Here is a 19,387-nt window from a genome sequence, read left to right as displayed (position 1 = left end):
ATAAGGCCAAACAAGTAGCTCTATACAAACCTGTATATGACAAACTTCTGACACCATAAGAAGACTTCTAGGTCCCAAACATCCCTTCTTCAGGTGTTTGCAGCTTGTATACAGAGGGTTGCACTACAAAGTTGAATTACTCTGTTTAGTTTGCTCTGAGCACAGACGGATATATCTTATAGTACATGGCAAATCGTGTGGATCAGAGACTGTTTGAATCTTGCTCTTGAACTTAGTGGAACGTTAAGGTGAGTAACTGGAATTGCATGCCATGCCTGGGGGTACAGGGAAGGAGAAAATGGCTTTGCTGTTTTTTGAGTACTTCAGATCTGCCTGTGAAGTGGGATGGTTTGTGATGGTACGCAAATGGCCTTGGTCTGAGCCATCCTAAACCAAGGCAGGTAAAATGTCTGTCTAGTGACTCCTGTCCATTCTAGGATCATGCTTAGTCTGCAGTTGAGTCCTGTTTCAACTTCAGCATCAAGGTAATCACAAAATTACTGGGCTGGTTGTTGTTGTTTGTGAATCAAACAATGGACCCCACAAATACCAGGATCTCATCCTTTTCCTGGTTCTGGCTTTTATTTCTGCAAGTAAGCACAACTGCCTAGAGTCTAGATCTCCTGCAGGTGGCTTGCCCTTCTGGGGCTCTCCTGTTGCTTGGAAATGGAGAATATGGAATGGAGAATAGCTTGGAAAGTCCTCTCAAGCGTGTGCTGCTTATTTCCTTCTGTGAAATAGAAAGAGGCGTGTTTTTTCTGGCACTCAGTGCTGTTGTCTTCTGCAGCCTGTAGGCAGTCAAGACTGATGAAGTACCTACTTCACACAATTGTTATAAGGATAGAATTTGGTTGTCTTGAAGCAGACCGAGGCGAAGAGGCTTTTTACTGGTCCCATAGGCTTAGCATAGGTGGGGACGTGGTAACTATCTGTTGCTGAATTTCAGGTTTCTCTTAATCCTAGTTGATGTACAATGTTGGAAATCTTTTGAAATCAGTGGGTAGCAGGAAACCGTTTCTTCAGACAAGCTTGTTGAAATTCAAGGGTGTTGTTACTGTGATGATGACAAGTAGATCTTCAATTGGTAGATGGAGGGCTGCTTTCCTTTAGTAGCTCTTATAATGATGCAGACCACATGTCATTTCATCCAGTCACAATTACGTGTCTTGTCACTGCGAAACTGGAAGACTGACCTACTGGCTTAGCTTTCACAATCATTTCTAGAAGTGGCTTAATTTCTTATTTAAAAATGACTCATAAATACATAACCCTGGGGTTTTGTTTTGTTTTTTTTTGCTTTGATTTGTTACTGTACCGGTGTTTTTATTGACTGTAGCTTCTACTTCTTAAAATTGCTTACACAGGATCAAAGAGTAGTGACCTGCAAGCTGTAAAGATTTGTTTCTTCATTATTGGAATAGTACATAGTGCGAGATGTTACTCAGCTTTAAAACTGCGATGAATACTAGTGCTGTTCTCCCAGCACAGATTCTCCAAGTTAGCAGCAGTACTGTTAAGTGAAGAGAAATTGCCATCTGTGCAAATGGTGAGCGTAGGCTGGAATGGTATGTAATATCAAACACATCTCAGATACTGAAGTGGAGACACTCACTAGCTTGTCGGTGTTGTGCAAGAGATGGAATGGGAACAGCTGTTCTTTTCAAGGCAATGTTCCAAATGCTGCTTCATTAGCTCCAAAGTTTAATGAGGAGAGGTGTGTAGATGAGGGTTGCCTGGGATAGTCCGTCGACATGGATCATCCTCAATAGCAGGTCTGTGAAATGTCAGCGTTTCAAAGTGACTTCGTGAACTATGTGTGCAGGATGAGTACTGCATCCCGGTCTTAGAAATACCACTAGATTTTGGGACAGCCATTAGCACTCCCACAGAAAGAAGACAGGCCGATTGGCCTGTGTAAACTTCAGCATCAGCTTACTGACAATTAGTGTTGATTTCCCTTCCCTTCTGCACAACTCTGTGCATTCTGGGGGAAAAAAAAATTAGCTCTTATGCTTTCAAGTCAAAAACCAGAAAACCCAGAAATATGGAGTCCAATGAATGATTTCCACACAACATTAACATCTTTAGTTTCACACCTAGAGTTTCCCCAAGATTATAAATTAGTCCTCCTAGTCTTTGTGCTCAGTGTATTTCTTACTAATCAGAATCAAGAGTTCTCCAGGGAGGCACTGCTGCCTTGGGGATCTTACCAACATCCCTTCCCAGGGGAGTTAGTGGAAGTTGCTTACTCCCAGGGGAGTTAGCATCCTGGTGAGTGGAGAAGTTTATAAAAATACCCTCATTTAGCACTGGTGCTGTATGGTTGTTGGATGCATTCTGTGGCTTCTGGCATGAGTAAGGTGAGCTTGTTCTTCCAGTTAAGTTAGCTCATCTGTCCTGCTGTGTGAATAAGATGCATGGTAGGAACATGGTGGAAGATGATCAGCATTTGAAGTGAATCAGCAGGGTCTTGTGCAAAAGATGGCATTTGAGTTCATCAGCTTGAATTGTCAACTCTGCAGATTGGGCTGCGAGGAACTCCTCATGTCGGGTGGTGAATTTGGAGAAAGAGGCAGACTTCCAGTTTTAACACCTCCCATTCCCTTTATTCTCAAGAACTGGGAACATTCTTCTCTGTTCAGAAAGATGTTGCCTCAGGACAACTGTTTTTCCTCAAATGCCTTTCATCCACTTCCGTAACACTGCCACTCAAGTTCGGGAAATTCTGCAACATCCTTATCGGTAACATGCTCTTGCCTTGATCTGTTGAGTTTAGGGCCCTTACAGGCTCAGTTTCTCAATCTCCAGTCCTTTGTACCAAGAACAGGCCTTGAAGTTAAATATAAAGTACTTGTTTACAGTTTGTTGCATCACTTGTTATCCTTGAGGAGGGTTAGTAGGCTGGTTAGGACACCGATAAGTCTGTGCTGCACGACCAATGTTGCTTTGGCTGTGAACAGGCTTGTTTCTAGTAAATTCCCCAATGCTAATTCCAGCAGAAATGCCCGTTGCCTGTGTGCAGTGTGTATTCTCATTTCACCCCTCCCATAGACCCACCCCTAGGGACTAAAAACTGTCTGGCCTGTTGCTACTTCTGTGGTCCTAGCTCTGGAACAACATTCCTCCCATTTGCTGGAGAGGGGGATGGCAGGGATACCAAAGGGGACTAGTTTTTCTGTGGTCTTGAAGCCCTTACCAGGTAGGGCTGCTAACAGTTGCTAGCCTTTTCTCAGTAGGTTGCATGTGCTTTGAGCTTTGTACATTCATAAATGGTCATGAACATGACTGTGACTGTAACTGCAGAGTGAATACTTCCGACGGTATATTCTGTGTGTTACATATTTCAACAGTGTGTGAAATGTAAGTACCTTGAAATTAGAACAGCTATTGTGCACACACAACTGCTGTAGTGAGAGGGATTGTACTTTGTCTTCCAGGACATTGGCACCAGAGTTTCAATAAAAATGTAAATGGTACTGCATATTCAGTTGTTATTATGATTGCCTGAATGCAACTATAAGTTTGATAGGAAGGAAGCAGAAATAACTTATTTGCAGTACTCACCTGACCTTAGGATTTAATTTTTTCCCCTTCTGGTTCTGGTGTACCTTAGCACCTTTGCGGTCAGGCAGAGGGAAGTAAAGTCACTGAAAGTAAATTGCAGTCTGCTCCCGTTTCGTACTCGGAAGGATGTTGAGACAACACAAGTTCAAGTTGAATGGGAGCTGCACTAAGGAAATTACCGCATGCTTTCTTCTGACCTTGAATGGTGTTGGGAAATACTGGGTGTGACTTTGATCTGTTTCCTAAGTGCACAGACTAGTCATCCGCACATGGGTGGAGAGGCAAGAGGTTCTAGTTTCAGCCCAAACCAACTGTCTTAAGTTGTGGGTGGCTGCAGGCTGTTTGCTTTTCTTATTGATGTGAAGACTATATACACTTAAGATTTTAAAGTGCTTTTTACATTTACTGTTAATATGATCAGTGCTTTACATTGCTTTTTCCCCATTTTCCCCATTTTTCTCCTCCAGTTCAGTAATGGTAGGCTCCGTATGTTACAGGTCATATGACTTCATGACACATGTATATATAGATGAGATGCCTGGTGACTGCTTAGACTGCGCTGAACTTCCCTCTTTCAGAATCACCCAGCATTTCAAAGAAGTTACCTGCCACCATGATGACTGGGGGCTTATCAGACACTAAGCCTGCTACTCCAGAAGTCCAGCATATTGTTAACCAGGTGAGTTGCAACCTATCTAAAGGTGAAGTCTCTGTGTGTGAAGGGCTGAGTCTGGAAGCTTGTGCAAAGACTGGGAGACCAGGTGGTGGTTCTGTACCACTATTTGAACTGAAGAAGCTAGTGCTGAAAATGCAGATCCCCTCAGCGTTCTGCACAGTGTATGGTAAGACTGAGATAAACCACTTTGCTGTTTCATCCTTGTCTGGCTGCCTTCGGTTAATGTTTGCATGTAATTCAAAGACCAGCTCTACTATGCCAGCTCTGAGGTCACTAGTTTGAAATTAAAGGTGGTGTATTTGAAGGGAGAAGATTGTACCTGGTAGAATTAATCCCTCACTGAAAGACGTGGATAGGACAAACCATGTGGTAGCATGCTCTAAAAAAAGATACATCCAGGAGAGGGCAATGGATAAACAGCGTGTTCTCTGCTGGCATCTAGCGCAGGGGCCGCGGGTGAGCCAGCGGGGCGAGGTGAGCTTGGCATGAGGCAGGCAGGGTGAGGCCAGTTGCCATGGTGGTTGGCTACAGGCAGCAGTCCTGTGCTGGAAGCAGCTGTGTGAACACCACCTCTGCAGATACTCTTAACACCCTGCAGTGCAGCAGCTCTTAAAAGAGTGTAAAGCACATCCTGAAGAGCAGGAGGGGAACAATGTGGCATGGGAAAGCTCCTTTCGTGTCTCCTATCTTGTGTTCCTACCCACCCACCCAATCCCCTTCACCCTCCCAGCTCTGGAAGATGAGCATTTCCCCCTTTGGCAACTGCACAAAGCGTACCTTATGCCTTCCTCAAAGAAACAAATTGGAAGTAGTGGGGCTGGACGTGTTGGCCAATACTGCTGCACACTCCTGTGCACGCAGGGCTCCCAGCTCCCTCCTTTGCTGTGCTGTAGAGGACAGTTTGCACTGGCACCATTCCACGTCTCCCACGAGCTTACAAAGACCAGGCAATGATGAAACCGGACTAAGGTGAGCTGGGCTGCACATGCGGAGAGGCAGAGCCACCAAGAGATATCTGTAAGCAGGATGTGTAGCCTGATGCCGGAGCCCAGTACTTGGACCAGGTTCTTTTAGATATTCCGCATGTGGAGGGTATGATGTTTAATGTCCGGTTTACTTGAATATATATGATGTTGCGTGAGGTTTCTGATTTAGCAGAGTGATACAAATAGACCAGTAACACAATACAGATGTAAGTCACTCTTAACAACGTACAGCAATTACAGTACACAGTTCAATCACAGTACCACTGTGCTCTCCGTTACTGGTCTCTATAATCTGCTCACTGTCACAGCATTGCCAGGAAGAAGTATGTGGGTTGAAGCCAGCTCAAGCCCGCTGTTCTCTTCAAAATTCTTTTTGTCACTGCTTAGATTTATACTCTGTGTTGGCCACAGCCATGTATTCATGCCCCCATGCTGGTCTGGCTAATATTCTTCTAATGGCGTTCACATTCTTCTAATGAACTCAGGGAGTTACGCCACCAGTTGATCCACTCAACTAGATGATAATCTAAAATGAACACTCTCTGCTCGCCTCTGATCCTCTTTGTGTTGAGATAAAAATCAGCTTCTTTGCAGAAGCTGTGGTCAGTCACACCCTGCACTATTTTCTGCGTTTTGTAGGCACATCGCCCTTGCCCACCTCCTCTGAGCCTTGTTCCATTGTAAGGCTTTATTGATCAGTCACAGCTGGGGTTGCCAGAGTTGAGCATGTGTACATGGGTGAGGGCTGGAATATGTGATAACAGGCTAGTCAGAGGGGAGATAAATTTACTGCAGAACAGAAAGAGGAAAGGATTATCTAAAATTGGGGGACAGTGATTGAATAGCTCAGGAGCAGTATCGCTGTTTGTCCTATGCTGGCACAAGTAGTTGAAGGAGCAGCACTTGCAAAGATCAGAAATTCCCTTTTACCTCTGGAGGGGAGATCCTAGGCAGGGTCTTGTGGCACCTTTGTGTATTTGCAGTTCTTATTTCCTCATGTGTAAGACAGGGAGGGCAATGTCTCCATCTGGGGGCTGTGAAATTTGACTAATGAGTCTATGAAGTACCCTAAGGGCCTCCTTTGAACACTGCTAGGACAGTGTAGCCTGCCAGGTACCAAGCTCTGTTTTTAATGCTAGGTTGTGTTATGTGTGATCAAAAGAGCCTACCCTATTGTAGTGTGTATCAGAGATGAAACCATGGTGCTTAACTGTCAGTGGGCAAACGTGCTTAAAAATGTGAACGTTCATTTCAGGCTGTGTTACTGCTCACAGAGTACAGGGCAAATAGGGAATCTGAAATGTGGACGTACAGATTTTCTGTTTGATTCCAGAAGAGGACTGGTCTTAATTTTGGTATTCTTCCATTCTCAGTAACTTCAGGAAAATGAAAACATGATTTTTTGCTCTTTATTTTCTGCAAGGTGAAATGTTTGCTTTGTACTGAGCTCTGGAAAGAGAATTCTTCCTGGTCCTTTTCCTTTGAAAAAGGTCACACTTCACTGCAGAGCCTTTGGTATAGTTCTCCAAGGAAAATATTCTTGTGGAGACACACCTTACGTTGAGGCAATCCTGCTCTGCTTCCAGCCAGATAACGGCGTCACGCTTTAGTGGTGCAGTTCTGTGGGTTTTTATGCTCTGCTAAGCAGAGAAGCAATTCATGTGATTTGAGTGAAGTTGTGAAGAGCATCTGCAGACCTTGGGATGCCCAAGGTCTGTCTGCTCTTGGGATTACATAATTATTTACTTATACCTGTGCCTTGCCTGTAGTCATCCTTAGTGAGCTGGGGAATATTATTTATTCAGGCTCCTTGCTTTACAGCTGTCGCCTAAAACTGAGGAATGTTTTGGGTTTAAGGAGCTGTTAGGTAAGAGCTTAGGAGTGTTATATTTTTCCATCTGAGGATTAAGGAGCTGTCTGCCTGCCTGATTTTACTGAAGGCTCTGTCAATAAATAACAAATGGGGGACATAGGGGTCAGAGGTTGGGAGAGATCATAAATCTGGACAGAACTGGCTTTGTTTTGTTCTGAGAGAGGAATAACATTTACCAAAAATTGCCGCTTAGGAGCATCGTAGGAGCCCCCAGACCCAGCCAGCTGGAAGAGGGTTGGAAAATGAAGTTTCCCTGGTATGTTAGAGTTAGCAGCTCCCGAGCTGAAAGTATAGCTGTTGGCTCTCTGTTACAGAAACCCTGTGGAAGCTGCTCAGAAGAGCAGAGTGAGAGATCATGAGGAGCCTGAATGTGCTGAATTGGATTAATTCCTGTCTCTGGCAATAGTTGATCTGGATGTTCTTAGGGTGCTTTCCAGGACCTGCCTGCTAGGAAGGAATGCCAGGGGAGTGGCAGCCAGCTGTAGGTAGATGTGCTGAGAAAGCCAAATAATTTTGTGCGTTTCTGGGGAACAGGTGGGTGGTGAGAAGTGCTGACATGCTGCCGGCCCCTTTCGGGGGCGAGTGTTTACGCTTTGTAGATGACAGAAACAAGTTTTCGGGTTACATTCACTGCAGTTGCTTTTCTGTAGGGAATTTGTGTCATCAGATGCAAACAACTATAGTAAAACAGTCACTGGTACCTAAATCATGATGCCTCAGACACCTGGCCAGGCTTCCACTGCTGCTCACAGCTGTCTCCCCTGCTATCCCCCTGCCCTTTCAGCCTAGTAATTACACAGATGTTTCACCTCTGAGAGGACAATACCACTGTGACTGCTGGTGAACTTAAAACTTGCCCTATACTTTGTGTGTTTCAGGAAAAACTATTACACCTTTTTTTTTTTTTTTTAATATGTATGCAAAAAGGCTGTAGATGTCTGAACTGTGCATATTTTAAGATCTACAGGGCTTACACTGAGTACTGTGCATAAACATGTCTACCTGAGCTGTGAGCATAAATGCTATCAGCACAGAGCACTGTTTCTTCTGGAACTACAGTATCTGCAGCTGCTACGCAGTAAATGACTAATGATGCTTGTGCAGGTCTGGGATTGATTTCTGGCTCATAGTCTGAAGGTTGTACTTCCAGTTTGGGAGATGCAAGTATGTAGTTTAGTCCTGGGCTAAACTATTACAGCAGTTTGTATTTTACACGGTTCTAGATGTTTAAGGTTGTATTTAGTTTAAATTACAGCTTTAGCTGCAGGGCTTCCACCAGCACTAGAATAACTCGTAGGAACTACTTGATCAGGTGGTTGTCTTTGATACCCTCAAATAACCCTGTTTATTGCAGGCCCTTAAAGAAAAACATTAAACAGATCGAGTGCAGCTCTGAGGCTGTGAAACACAACGGGGGTCTGCAGCCTCCCAGGCTGGCTGGCAGGGGCGCAGGTGTTCCAGGCACTGCTCTCTACCTGGGGCTGCTGTGGGCTGTACCCTGCTAGGGAGCATGGCTTGCTACCTAGTTCCTTTGGCACAGAATTAAAAGGGCAGCAGGTGGCAGTTTCCCTATACTGAGCAGGAGGCAGTTTAGCTGCACAGCTTTTGGGGCCGGGGGAGTCAACTAGGAGTCTAATTCTAACAGGATTTGAAAGAAAGCTGGAGGCAATGCTGTAAGGAACTGAAAGAATTAATGCCTCGAGCATTTATCGACACAGAAAACCTCAAGGACAAGCTGTGGCCTTTGTGATTAGTCTCAGGAATGTCACCCAAGGAAGCAGGAGTGTATTGAAGGTTGCACCCCCCCACTCCCTTATGGTTGTACTGACAGGCTCCTTAGGGGAGCCTCAGAGGGAAGTCACTGGCTCCATTGTGTAAGCCAGATACTTTGTGGCTCCATTGTGTAAGCCGATACCATGCAGACCTTGCCAAGAGGTAGTAAGAACTGATAAGAGGTGAGCATCCTGCCCTAGGAACCCAGGTGATTGCTCAAGAAGCAGGAAGTCAGCAAAAATCTGGGGGAACTGGGGGAGAAGTAAAGGTGGCAGGGCAAGCACAACCACTGACTCAATTGGATGCACCCCATTTCTCCCTCAACGCACACACAGACCTGCCTCTCTTTGCCTAGTATGCTAATCTGCTGATAAGAGGAACTTAAAAGCGACAGAAAACTTCACTGGGTGTGTACCCACCACCCAAGATTACTGGACCTGAGACAATGCTGGATCAAGTGGTGGTGACTCTCTTCCTTTCCTTTCTCCGCTTCTTTCTCCGCTCCTTTGATTAAGGGTGTGTGTTTGAAAGGATGAAAATCGGAGTGACAGATTGAAAGAAAAGCCTAAATATGAACCTGCCCAACCATTTTTCCCTTTCTTTTTTACAGGTGAAGCCACAGTTTGAAAGCAGGGTAAACAGGACATGCAGCATCTTTCAAGCCATAGTGTATAGGACTCAGCTGGTTGCTGGGATCAACTACTTTATTAAGGTTTGTATGTATCATAGGAGGGAGCGCTCTGTAGTCAAACAATATAGAGGCTTATAGCAAGAAAGAGAAGCAAATGTAGTAGAAGACCATCTGATGTCACTAATAGAGTTAGGGACTCTCTCCAGGTGATTATAAAATTGCTCTGTTTGGTGCTACTGTAGAACAGGAATATGAAAACGTATAAAACCTGCACTGTGCTGCTTCAGATGTGAATGATAACTTTCTTAGGATCATCTTGCTCAAAGCCTCAAAGATTGCCTTATCAGCTGCAATTATTTAAACTAGTCATAGCTCTGCTCTCCTGTTTCCTTTTAAGGCAAAGTAGCTTTCCTGTTGCCTCTGTGTCCTCCAATTGTGTTTATTATGATGAATTTGAAGTCAGCCTGAGGATCTGATGGAGAGTTAGAGCAAATTTAATTTAAATCTAAAAAAATCTAATGCAAGCATCTCATACTCATCTCATATTCAAGGAGTGGCTGAGGGAGCTGGGGTTGTTTAGTCTGGAGAAGAGGAGGCTGAGGGGAGACCTCATCGCCCTCTACAACTCCCTGAAAGGAGGGTGCAGAGAGGGGGGATGAGTCTCTTGAACCAAGTAACAAACGACAGGACAAGAGGGAATGGCCTCAAGCTGCGCCAGGGCAGGGTTAGACTGGCTCTTAGGAAGTATTTCTTTGCAGAAGGGGTTGTTGGGTGTTGGAATGGGCTGCCCAGGGCAGGGGGGGAGTCCCCATCCCTGGAGGGGTTGAAGAGTCGGGTTGACCCAGCGCTGAGGGATCTGGTGGAGTTGAGAACGGTCAGTGTGAGGTTAATGGTTGGACTGGAGGAGCTTCAAAGTCTTTTCCAACCGAGATGATTCTGTGATTATGTGATACTCTGCTGACTAGTTGTGCATGCAAGCATGTGTGTTGATGTTTCGGTTCTGTGTCAGGTGCTGCAGAGGTACAGTTTTGCCTGCTAGTTCTTCCTATATTTTCAAAACCCCCTTTCTGTTGTGGGGGAAGAACGGGTAACGCTTAATTTGGAGCCCTCTGATAGCACCATTTGTTGTCTACTAGAAAAGCTTACCTGTGGATTTGAGCAGCTTTCTGTGAAGTAACATATAAGAAATTGCTGGGCATATTTTGCAAGCAAAGGCCAGAAAGCATTGCTTAGTGGCAGGCTGGCTTTCTGGAAGCAGATCAAACATTGTATTTAAGTACAAACTTAATATACAAACATTGTATATTAAGTACTTAAGTATTTAAATACTGAACATGCTGTATCTTAACGCCACATGTGTGCAGACATATGCCTGGTCGGATATGCTCCCTTGACAAGGGTTAGAATCTTTTTATTAAAGGAATTGGCAGGTGGGGTTTGGGGGATAGTAATTCTGCAGAGAGACATTATGAGCACTGGCGCCACGTTTCTCATATTCGGTTGATCCCAGGAAGGACAGACGCTGCCAAACCTTCTTCTTTCCCAGGTCCTTCCTGAAAATAACTCTTAACAGCTATTTCTGCTCTGTGGGCACCAGGGGATTGCGCAGACAGACTACCTGTTATATGGCTAGTCTGAGACTTACATCAATGATGTTTATCTTCCCCTTGCTCCTGGGAGATGTGCTTTTGCTTTGTGGACAAAGTACTGAGTAGTGAAGATTTAGTGAAAATTTACAGGAGGGCTGCAGCAAAGCCAGAAGTCATGCCCAGTTGCATTTCTTCCATCTTACTGCTGACCTAAGCAATGTAAAATACTTGTCTGCTGTCCATGCTAAGCCTCATGACCAAACTACTCAGAAAGGAAGACTGACGTGTTACTAAACTTGGAAGAAATCCACTTACAACACTGAAAACAGATTATTTCCCAATCTTGCAAGTGACAGGAAACAGCTACTCATTTTAGCATTAACTGGAATGAGCTCTGTCATGAGATTCCTTCTTTTATACTTCTGAATTTTCCACATCACTACTATTTTACCAACAACAGAGTTACAGCTTGAATGTAAACCAGACCAAGGCAAACATAGTGCCACGACGCAGCCACCAGAAAGCACGTAAAAACCTCTTAGAGCTTAAGGCGTGAAACTTTCTATTATTAATGGAAATATATATATATACACCTCACACAGTGAGAGTTTAGCACCTGTTGTGCTTGGCTCTGTGTACACGAAATTATACAACTTTGTAGCAAGTCTTTATGTGAGGACTTTCTGCAGGGGAAGGGGAGTTCATTTTAAAAAGTATTTCAGGCACTCACACTCACTCCCACAAGCATCGCGATGTGTTGAGCTGTCTGTTCAGGCACGGATTGCAGTAATTCTGAAGACAAGGGCTCCTGACTTTCAGGTTGTCATTGCTTCTTAGGACCATGTGCCAGTTGTGGATAGACCTTTGTGTACCTTCTAGGAGCTGACACTGTCTCTGCATCTTGCCCCACCCCCGAGTCATTAAGATTTACTTGTCTCTTGTCTCCTACCCTGAGTGTCCCAAGAAGCTGTGAGCTGATGTGTTGGAATCTTGATGACTGAAATAGGATGCTATCAAAACCCTTCTCCTGTTGCGCCTTCTGGTGCTTCCACACCCAAGCAGTCCCACTCATTTTCCATTCACATGAGTCAGAAAGTTTTTATTAGTTTTCTGCAGGTGTAGACAGTTTCCGCTACCAGTTACTGTCCAGACTTGGGTTAAGAGCTGTTGAAGTAAAAAGGGAGATACACCTAAAATTAAGCTCCAGAGGAAAGAGATTCTTCCAAGTATGTAAAGAGCATCCTTTTGTTTGAACCTGCTTTGATCCTCACTTGCCCGCTGTTTTGGTTTCTAGGTCCAAGACTCCGACACTGGCTATGCCCACTTAAGGGTGTTTCAGAGCCTTCCTCATGAGAACCAAGGTCCCAGCCTTGTCAGTTTTGAGACTGGCAAAACCAGGGATGATCCTCTCGACTACTTCTGAGAGACGATGTGGAATGGTGCCTCACCTCTGCAACTCGCATGTGGATTCTGCCTGTGTCAGTAAACACGTGAAAATAAAATAAGTTTTGAAAGCTATTTGTTAATCTACCGCATGTCCTGTCTAGGGTCTGCTGCCTGGTAAAGCTTGAGTGGGCTCTGAAATACTACTCAAGGCTATTTCTGCCACCTGAGGTACTATAGCAGTAAGACAGAGCACACCCATTTCAGCTCCATGTTCAGTCTAATGTTACAAATCTTTCAGGTGCAGCAAGTCCTGCATTATTACTGCAACCCTACTCTCACAGAGTAGCATTTGGAGGTAACACTTGGCTTTTTGAACTGTGAAAACACTTCAGGGTGGGGAGTTACCAGCACCAAAGACGACCCCGTGTCTCCAAGCCTACTTTATTTTAGCAAAACAAGAAGTGTTATAATAAGCCAGACTCACTCTCTCCCTTTATTCCATATTGGAGGGTGTTAAAGAATTTCACCAGACTGCGGATATCTCTAGGCTGGCTTTATTAACAACTCAGAGTTGGGCCATGACCTCAGTGAGTGGCACCAGTTGAGAAAAAGCACCCTCTATGTGTATGATTCTACATGTCATGCAATACAAAGAGTCTTTGGTGATTTCCCAGGAACTTTCAGCTCTCAATTCATCATCAATTTCAAAAGTCCATTCTATTCCACAGCTTCAACTAGTTCTCATCGTTCCGTTCCAATTCTTCTTTGACGCCACTGCTCACTGATGCAGTCTTCAGTCATCTTCTTAAATTATTCACCATAATTCACCTTTAGACTTCTGAGAAAAGACTCAAGATGTTCTATTTAACATATATTTAATCAATGTCTAGCTTCTAATTACCTAGCCTTTCTAAATTGCTTACCCCAAGTTAATCACTTATTTCTTATCTTTTGTTATGTCTAAAACTTAATACCTAAGATTAATTTTTGGTAATTCAGCTTGACTGGTTTTTAAGCCCGCCATGATGAGGGCTGTAGAGGGGACAAATGAGCAATATTTGCATTGAACTGTCAGTGTTGTTCCTAGAGCACCTGTACCCTATTAATTAGGGTTGACATAGTGCTTAGGGATATGGTGTAGTTGAGAATGGTCAGTGTGAGGTTAATGGTTGGACTAGGTGATCTTCAAGGTCTTTTCCAACCTAGATAATTCTGTGATTCTGTAATTAAACCTATAGACCAATATCTATTTATTAATTATTCCTGCTATTAATAATAGCCTAAGAGAAAAAGAATTTTCTAAAATCTTGTTCCTTTTACAAGGGGGGTGTGAGGACTCTTTGGGCTGATATGAGCAAAAGCAAGTAAGCCCCGCCTAGTAATCAGGAGATGGGACAGGCTCTTCCTAAGCAGTGCTGGTTATACACAGAGCACGCCTGCAACAAAAAGCCCAATAATACTCACATAAAGTCACTGTGCTCTCGCCTCTCAAAGCTGCTCGTTGTTTCTTCAGCCTGTGGCCAAGAATACGCAGCAGTGTCATCTAAGTGTGGGCTGTTTGCCCTCAGGTCAGAGCCTAAGGACTGTGTGCAGTCAGAATTTTGGCACTCTCCATTGATGGAGCCTCCACAACCTCTCCAGGCAGCCTGGTCCCCTGTTTGACCATCCCTGCAATTGTTAAAGAGAAAAAAAGGTATTTTTTTTCCTGTATTTACATGGAGTTTACGTATTTCAGTTTGTGGCTATTGCCTCTTGCCCTTTCACTGCACTGAGCGCTACTGAGAAGAGCCTGGCTCTTCCCTTTACTGTCTTGGTGGCCCTTTACTGGCCCAGCTGTGGTACACCCGTGTCAGTGTAGTGCCGGGGAGTGCAGAACAGGGGCCAGTGCTCCAGATGCGGCCTCATCCCTGCTGGCTAGAAGAACAGCCCCTCCAGCTGCCGGCAGTGCGCTGCCTAAGGCAGCCCGTGGCTACCGCTGGCCACCTTGGCAGTCAACAAGACAACGGCCGGGTCCTTTCCTGCAGAGCTGCTTCCCAGGTCCTACCCTTTACTGGTTTTTCCTCCCCGCTCCCTGTGCAGGACTGTGCATTTCCCTTTGCTGACAGCTGGGAGACGCTCATCTGCTTGTCGCTGCAGCCCGATGACATTCCTCCACCCGCTGTATCAGCCGCTCCTCTCAATTTTGTGTCATAACCAAAGCTGCTCAGGCGGTGCTCGGGCTCGTCAGCCAGGTCATTAATGAAGATGTTACGCAGTATTGGTCCCAGTCTTGAGCCCGAGGCTACCTCATTGGGGACCGACCTCTAGCCAGACTGAAATTTTCGAGCGCAGCCATTCAGCTGGTTTGCAGCCCACTTACCGAGCACGTGCTTAAATCAGTCTGCCCATGAGGATGCTATGGACGGCAGTATCAAAAGCCTTACTAAACTCAAGGTAAATAACACCCATCTTCTCTCCTCTGCCAAGATGTTTATCTCATCGCCTAAAACGTGGACTGGTCATCCTGTCCACGTGCCCCTCTCGTGTTTCCAATTTTACTACCCCTTCCTGATGGCTGCGTAGAGAAACAGCAGATGCCCCAAAGGCCTGACCTAAATGGGCAATGAGGGGAGTTGAAATCCCTGATTATTATACCCACGGACAATTAGCAGCGCTAATGTTTGAAAACGTCTTTACTCCATCTGTAACCCTGAGGTGATATCAATTTGTTCTAGAAAACATCACCGGGCAAGTCCAGCTTCTAAGTAACTGGACAAGTTATGCTTTAGGAGAACTGAATTTACAAGCCCAACAAGTATCAAAGATGACACCTCAAACCCGTTTAGCTTTAGATATGATGTTGTTAAAAGAGGAAGGGGGGGTGTGGTCTGTTAAATTTGAGTGGTGGACTCCAGGGCTGGACCAAATTACCCAAAGTGTGCAGAAAGCTGCTTGTCTTCAGTTTATGCACAACAGGCATCTAATACCCGACCAACCCTCCCTGATGCTGCGAAGAGCTGACCCCAATCGAATGAAACCTCTGATAAAGGGCCTCCTGACTCCCTAAAACTATGTGCTACACCAATCCAAGACCCTTTAAGGGTGGCATTCCCAACCCCTGAGCGCTTGGCAGAAATGTTAATGCCAGGAAGAAACCAAACCCAACCTGCCCTGGCGGAATTCCCCCTCACTTGGGGAGAGATTGCACAGGAGTTGGTAACAGACATGAACTAATTATCCCTTTATGGAATCACATCTGTGAAAGGATAATTGATTTGAATGAGTACATTTCATAGAGACATGAGTGAGTACAGCACCTATTTTATCTCCACAGTATATTCTTGTAGTCTTTAAAAACTCAGTTCTTAATAGTGACTGGTTTACTATTTGCTTGGTTTTATTTTATACATATGTATGCGTTAATGTATACATTTCCCTCATGGATATATATTCAGACATAAAAATGCTTGGCTTCAGAAAAACAACAAATTAGCTTGGAGCACTGCAGGGGAGCCACCGTTTACTTAAATGACACAATGGTTTCTAAGCTCATGTTAAATTTTGTTGCTTCCACAGACTGTCCCAAAGAGTTCATAAACATCATGAAGTGATTTTTCTTTTCGTGGATATTAAGTCAGGTAACAGAATTTTCTCCTGTTTCTTTTGTCTAATGGATGCTCTGCCTAGAGTAGGATTCTGTACAGTGGCACATTTCCTGCTGTACCTTGCAAATGTTTTGACATGCAGAAATAGGATCTACATTGGCTTCCAAAAGTCTGAGATAAAGTGGAACAATGCCAGACGAGGGCTGCAAGTCCAGTAGAGGAATTTCAAGGTATGACATGGGAAGAACAGTTAAAGGAATTTACAGCATACAGTGTGGACAACAACCACCTGACAGATACAGTGATAAACATTATTTAGAGAATGTATTAAAATAAAATTTAAGTATGCTATTTGGAAGAGATCAGTGACATGTAGTTGTCAGGTCAATTAGCTTGTGGAATAATGTATACACGGTGGTAATAACTTGGAACAACTGAGGAAGAAGGCTGGTTTGTACTTGCTGATCACGAGAGCGCTGAGGGATCTGGTGGAGTTGGGAAAAGGCAGTGGGAGGTTAATGGTTGGACTGGATGATCTTCAAGGTCTTTTTCAACCGAGATGATTCTGTGATTCTGTGAATTTACTGCTACAATGTAGGAATCTGGGGGGGGGGGGAACAAAGAGGCAAAGCCGAGGTTAGGAGAGTGGAATTTGAGAACTGGCCCTTGAAAGAACCACCACCCTGGAAAAATCCACGGGTCAGGGATAACAAGGAACTGACTTTGGAAAGATGTCCTATGCAAAGAAATCCCCAGGGAGCTTATGGATGGGTTACCCCTTACTAGCCTACAATCACCAATAAAAGTGTGGAAAGGCCCAGATAAGACTTTTAGATGAGAAAATGCCCTGACCAATACCTCCCTTTCCGGAACACCAGGGCTCTGAAGTTAAGCCAGGAAACCCGTTTTGCCATCCCTACCAGGTGAGCCAGGTGATAGCTTATGGACTTATGTAAGACAGTTCACCACAAATCAACAGGGCGATCTGATGATTACTGATGCCAGTGGAAAAGGCCACAAAATTAATACTAGATGGATAATCCCTTCTTTTTGAAACCGGTTCGAAAGAACCACGTTTTCCCTTTTCTCTTACAGGAAGAAAACCGGATCATCATTTGCCAAACAAATCCGCCTCGTCAAAAAGAGTGTCAGACCCCAACGAATACTGTCAATGTTGTATTTTGGTATCAGTTTATCAGCTGTAATTTTTAGTAATAATTCTAGTATGCATTTACCGTTTCTCATGCAGATCCTGGTCCTCCTCTCCTGGGAGAGGAAAACAAGGTGGGAGTGGAAGTAAGACTCCTTCAAACCTTGTGTGGAAATTAATTCTTGGGTTTATAAAAATGTGGAATGGAACTAACCAAGGGATAGGCATCGCCCTTCTCCAGTCCGCTGAACAAGGATTAAGATTCTTTCTCGCATCACCCAACATTAAATACAACTCGAAAATGAACCAAACAATAGAACCTTATGTCCTATTCCCCACTATTTGGGCAACTTATTTTAAATGAAGAGCAGATTACCTCTTAACAAAGGGCTCTTTAGAAACAATGATATAAATGTCCACATACAGCATGGGTAACAAACAGGAGGAGCTTGAAGCCATGATGAAACAGGAAAATTATGACGTAGTGGCTGTTACAGAAACATGGTGGGATGTCTCCCATGCCTGGAGTGTGCCAATTGATGGCTACAAGCTCTTTAGGAGGGACAGACAAGGAAGGAGAGGTGGTGGGGTGGTGCTGTATGTTAGGGACTGTTACGATTGCTTTGAGTACAAGTGTAGTGAAGACAGGGTGGAGTGTCTTTGTGTTAGAATCAGGGTGAAGGCCAACAGGGCAGATGCTGTAGTAGGAGTCTACTATAGGCCACCCACCCAGGACAGAGAGGTGGATGAAATATTCTATAGGCATTTAGGAGAAATCTCACGATCGCTTGCCCTTGTTCTTGTGGGAGACTTCAACTTCCCAGACATCTGCTGGAAATACAACACAGCAGAGCGGGACCAGTCCCGGAGATTCCTGGAATGCGTGGGAGACAACTTCCTGACACAGCTGCTGAGAGAACCGACCAGAGAAGGTGCCCTGCTGGATCTCCTCTTTGTGAACAGAGAAGGACTGATGTGGCGGTCGGAGGACGACTAGTGCACAGCAATCAAGAAATAATAGAGTTCTCTATTCTTAGAGAGGCCAGGAGAGGGGGCAGCAGAATTGACATCCTGGACTTCAAAAGGGCTAACTTTGTCTTGTTCAGGCACCTGCTTGAAAGGATCCCTTGGGAGACGATCCTGAAGGGTATAGGGGTCCAGGAAGGCTGGGCACTCTTTAAGAAGGAAGTCTTAATGGCTCAGGAGCGGGTGGTCCCCAGGTGCTGTAAGAGAAGCCGGTAACAGAGAAGACCAACCTGGCTGAACAGGGAGCTTTGGCTGGAACTCAGGGAGAAAAAGAGAGTTTACAGCCTTTGGAAGAAGGGGCTAGTCACTCACAGTGATTACAAAGAGGCTGTGAGGCTATGCAGGGCGGAAATCAGGAGGTCTAAAGCCCAGCTGGAAATTACTCTGGCTTCAGCAATCAAGGATAACAAGAAACGTTTCTATGTCAGTAGCAAAAGAAAGACCAGGGAGAGTCTCCATCCCCTGCTAGATGCAGGAGGAAACATGGTAACGAGTGATGAGGAAAAGGCTGAGGTGCTTAATGCTGCCTTTGCCTCAGTCTTTAATAACACGACTAGTTGTATTGAGGGAATCCAGCCTCCTCAGCCAGAGGACAGAGACTGGGAGAATGACCCCCCCGCAATCCAGGAGGAGATAGTCAGTGACCTACTGCATCACATAGACACACACAAGACCGGATGGGATACACCCGAGGGTGCTGAAGGAGCTGGCTGGGGTGCTCGCCAAGCCGCTTTCCATCATTTACCAGCAGTCCTGGCTGACCGGGGAGGTCCCAACAGATTGGAAACTGGCCAGTGTGACGCCCATCTATAAGAAGGGTCGGAAGGATGATCCAGGAAATTACAGGCCTGTCAGCTTGACTTCGGTGCCCAGGAAGCTGATGGAGCAGCTCATCCTGAGTACCATCACACAACACATGCGGGACAACCAGATGATCAGGCCCAGTCAGCATGGGTTTATGAAAGGCAGGTCCTGCCTGACAAACCTGATCTCCTTCTACGACAGGGTGACCTGCTTATTGGATGAGGGAAAGGCTGTGGATGTTGTCTACCTTGACTTCAGTAAGGCCTTTGACACTGTTTCCCACAGAATTCTCCTGGTGAAACTGGCTGCTCGTGGCTTGGATGGGCACACGCTTTGCTGGGTAAA

General features: G+C 45.0%; 1 protein-coding gene across 2 annotated transcripts; it reads left to right on the top strand.

The window, feature by feature from the left end:
• The first annotated feature begins 7 nt into the window (after positions 1-7).
• Positions 8-17,541, top strand: LOC141936779 (cystatin-A-like). Of its 2 annotated transcripts, XR_012626793.1 has the most exons (6): positions 8-248; positions 4,062-4,243; positions 9,483-9,584; positions 12,387-12,570; positions 16,034-16,095; positions 17,158-17,541. XR_012626793.1 is itself a non-coding variant. In XM_074854047.1 (4 exons), the coding sequence occupies exons 2-4, from the start codon at positions 4,178-4,180 to the stop codon at positions 12,513-12,515; spliced, it is 297 nt and encodes a 98-aa protein (XP_074710148.1). In that variant the 5' UTR covers positions 9-248; positions 4,062-4,177; the 3' UTR covers positions 12,516-12,610. The 2 variants fall into 2 exon arrangements, 1 of the variants encoding a protein (XP_074710148.1); XM_074854047.1 differs by lacking the exons at positions 16,034-16,095; positions 17,158-17,541 and having other exon boundaries at positions 9-248; positions 12,387-12,610.
• The last annotated feature ends 1,846 nt before the right edge of the window (positions 17,542-19,387 follow it).

Source organism: Strix uralensis, chromosome 2 (assembly GCF_047716275.1).
Source record: "Strix uralensis isolate ZFMK-TIS-50842 chromosome 2, bStrUra1, whole genome shotgun sequence".
Taxonomy (NCBI): Eukaryota; Metazoa; Chordata; class Aves; order Strigiformes; family Strigidae; genus Strix; species Strix uralensis.
The sequence above is the reverse complement of the archived record's forward strand: the minus strand, read 5'-3'. Positions and strand labels throughout refer to the sequence as shown.

Excerpts from the sequence above, each read along its gene's own strand:
- LOC141936779 (XM_074854047.1), top strand. The coding sequence starts at position 4,178 with ATGATGACTGGGGGCTTATCAGACACTAAGCCTGCTACTCCAGAAGTC. Across the intron at positions 4,244-9,482 it reads TCCAGCATATTGTTAACCAG|GTGAAGCCACAGTTTGAAAG; the intron begins GTGAGTTGCAAC and ends TCTTTTTTACAG. Across the intron at positions 9,585-12,386 it reads GGATCAACTACTTTATTAAG|GTCCAAGACTCCGACACTGG; the intron begins GTTTGTATGTAT and ends TTTGGTTTCTAG.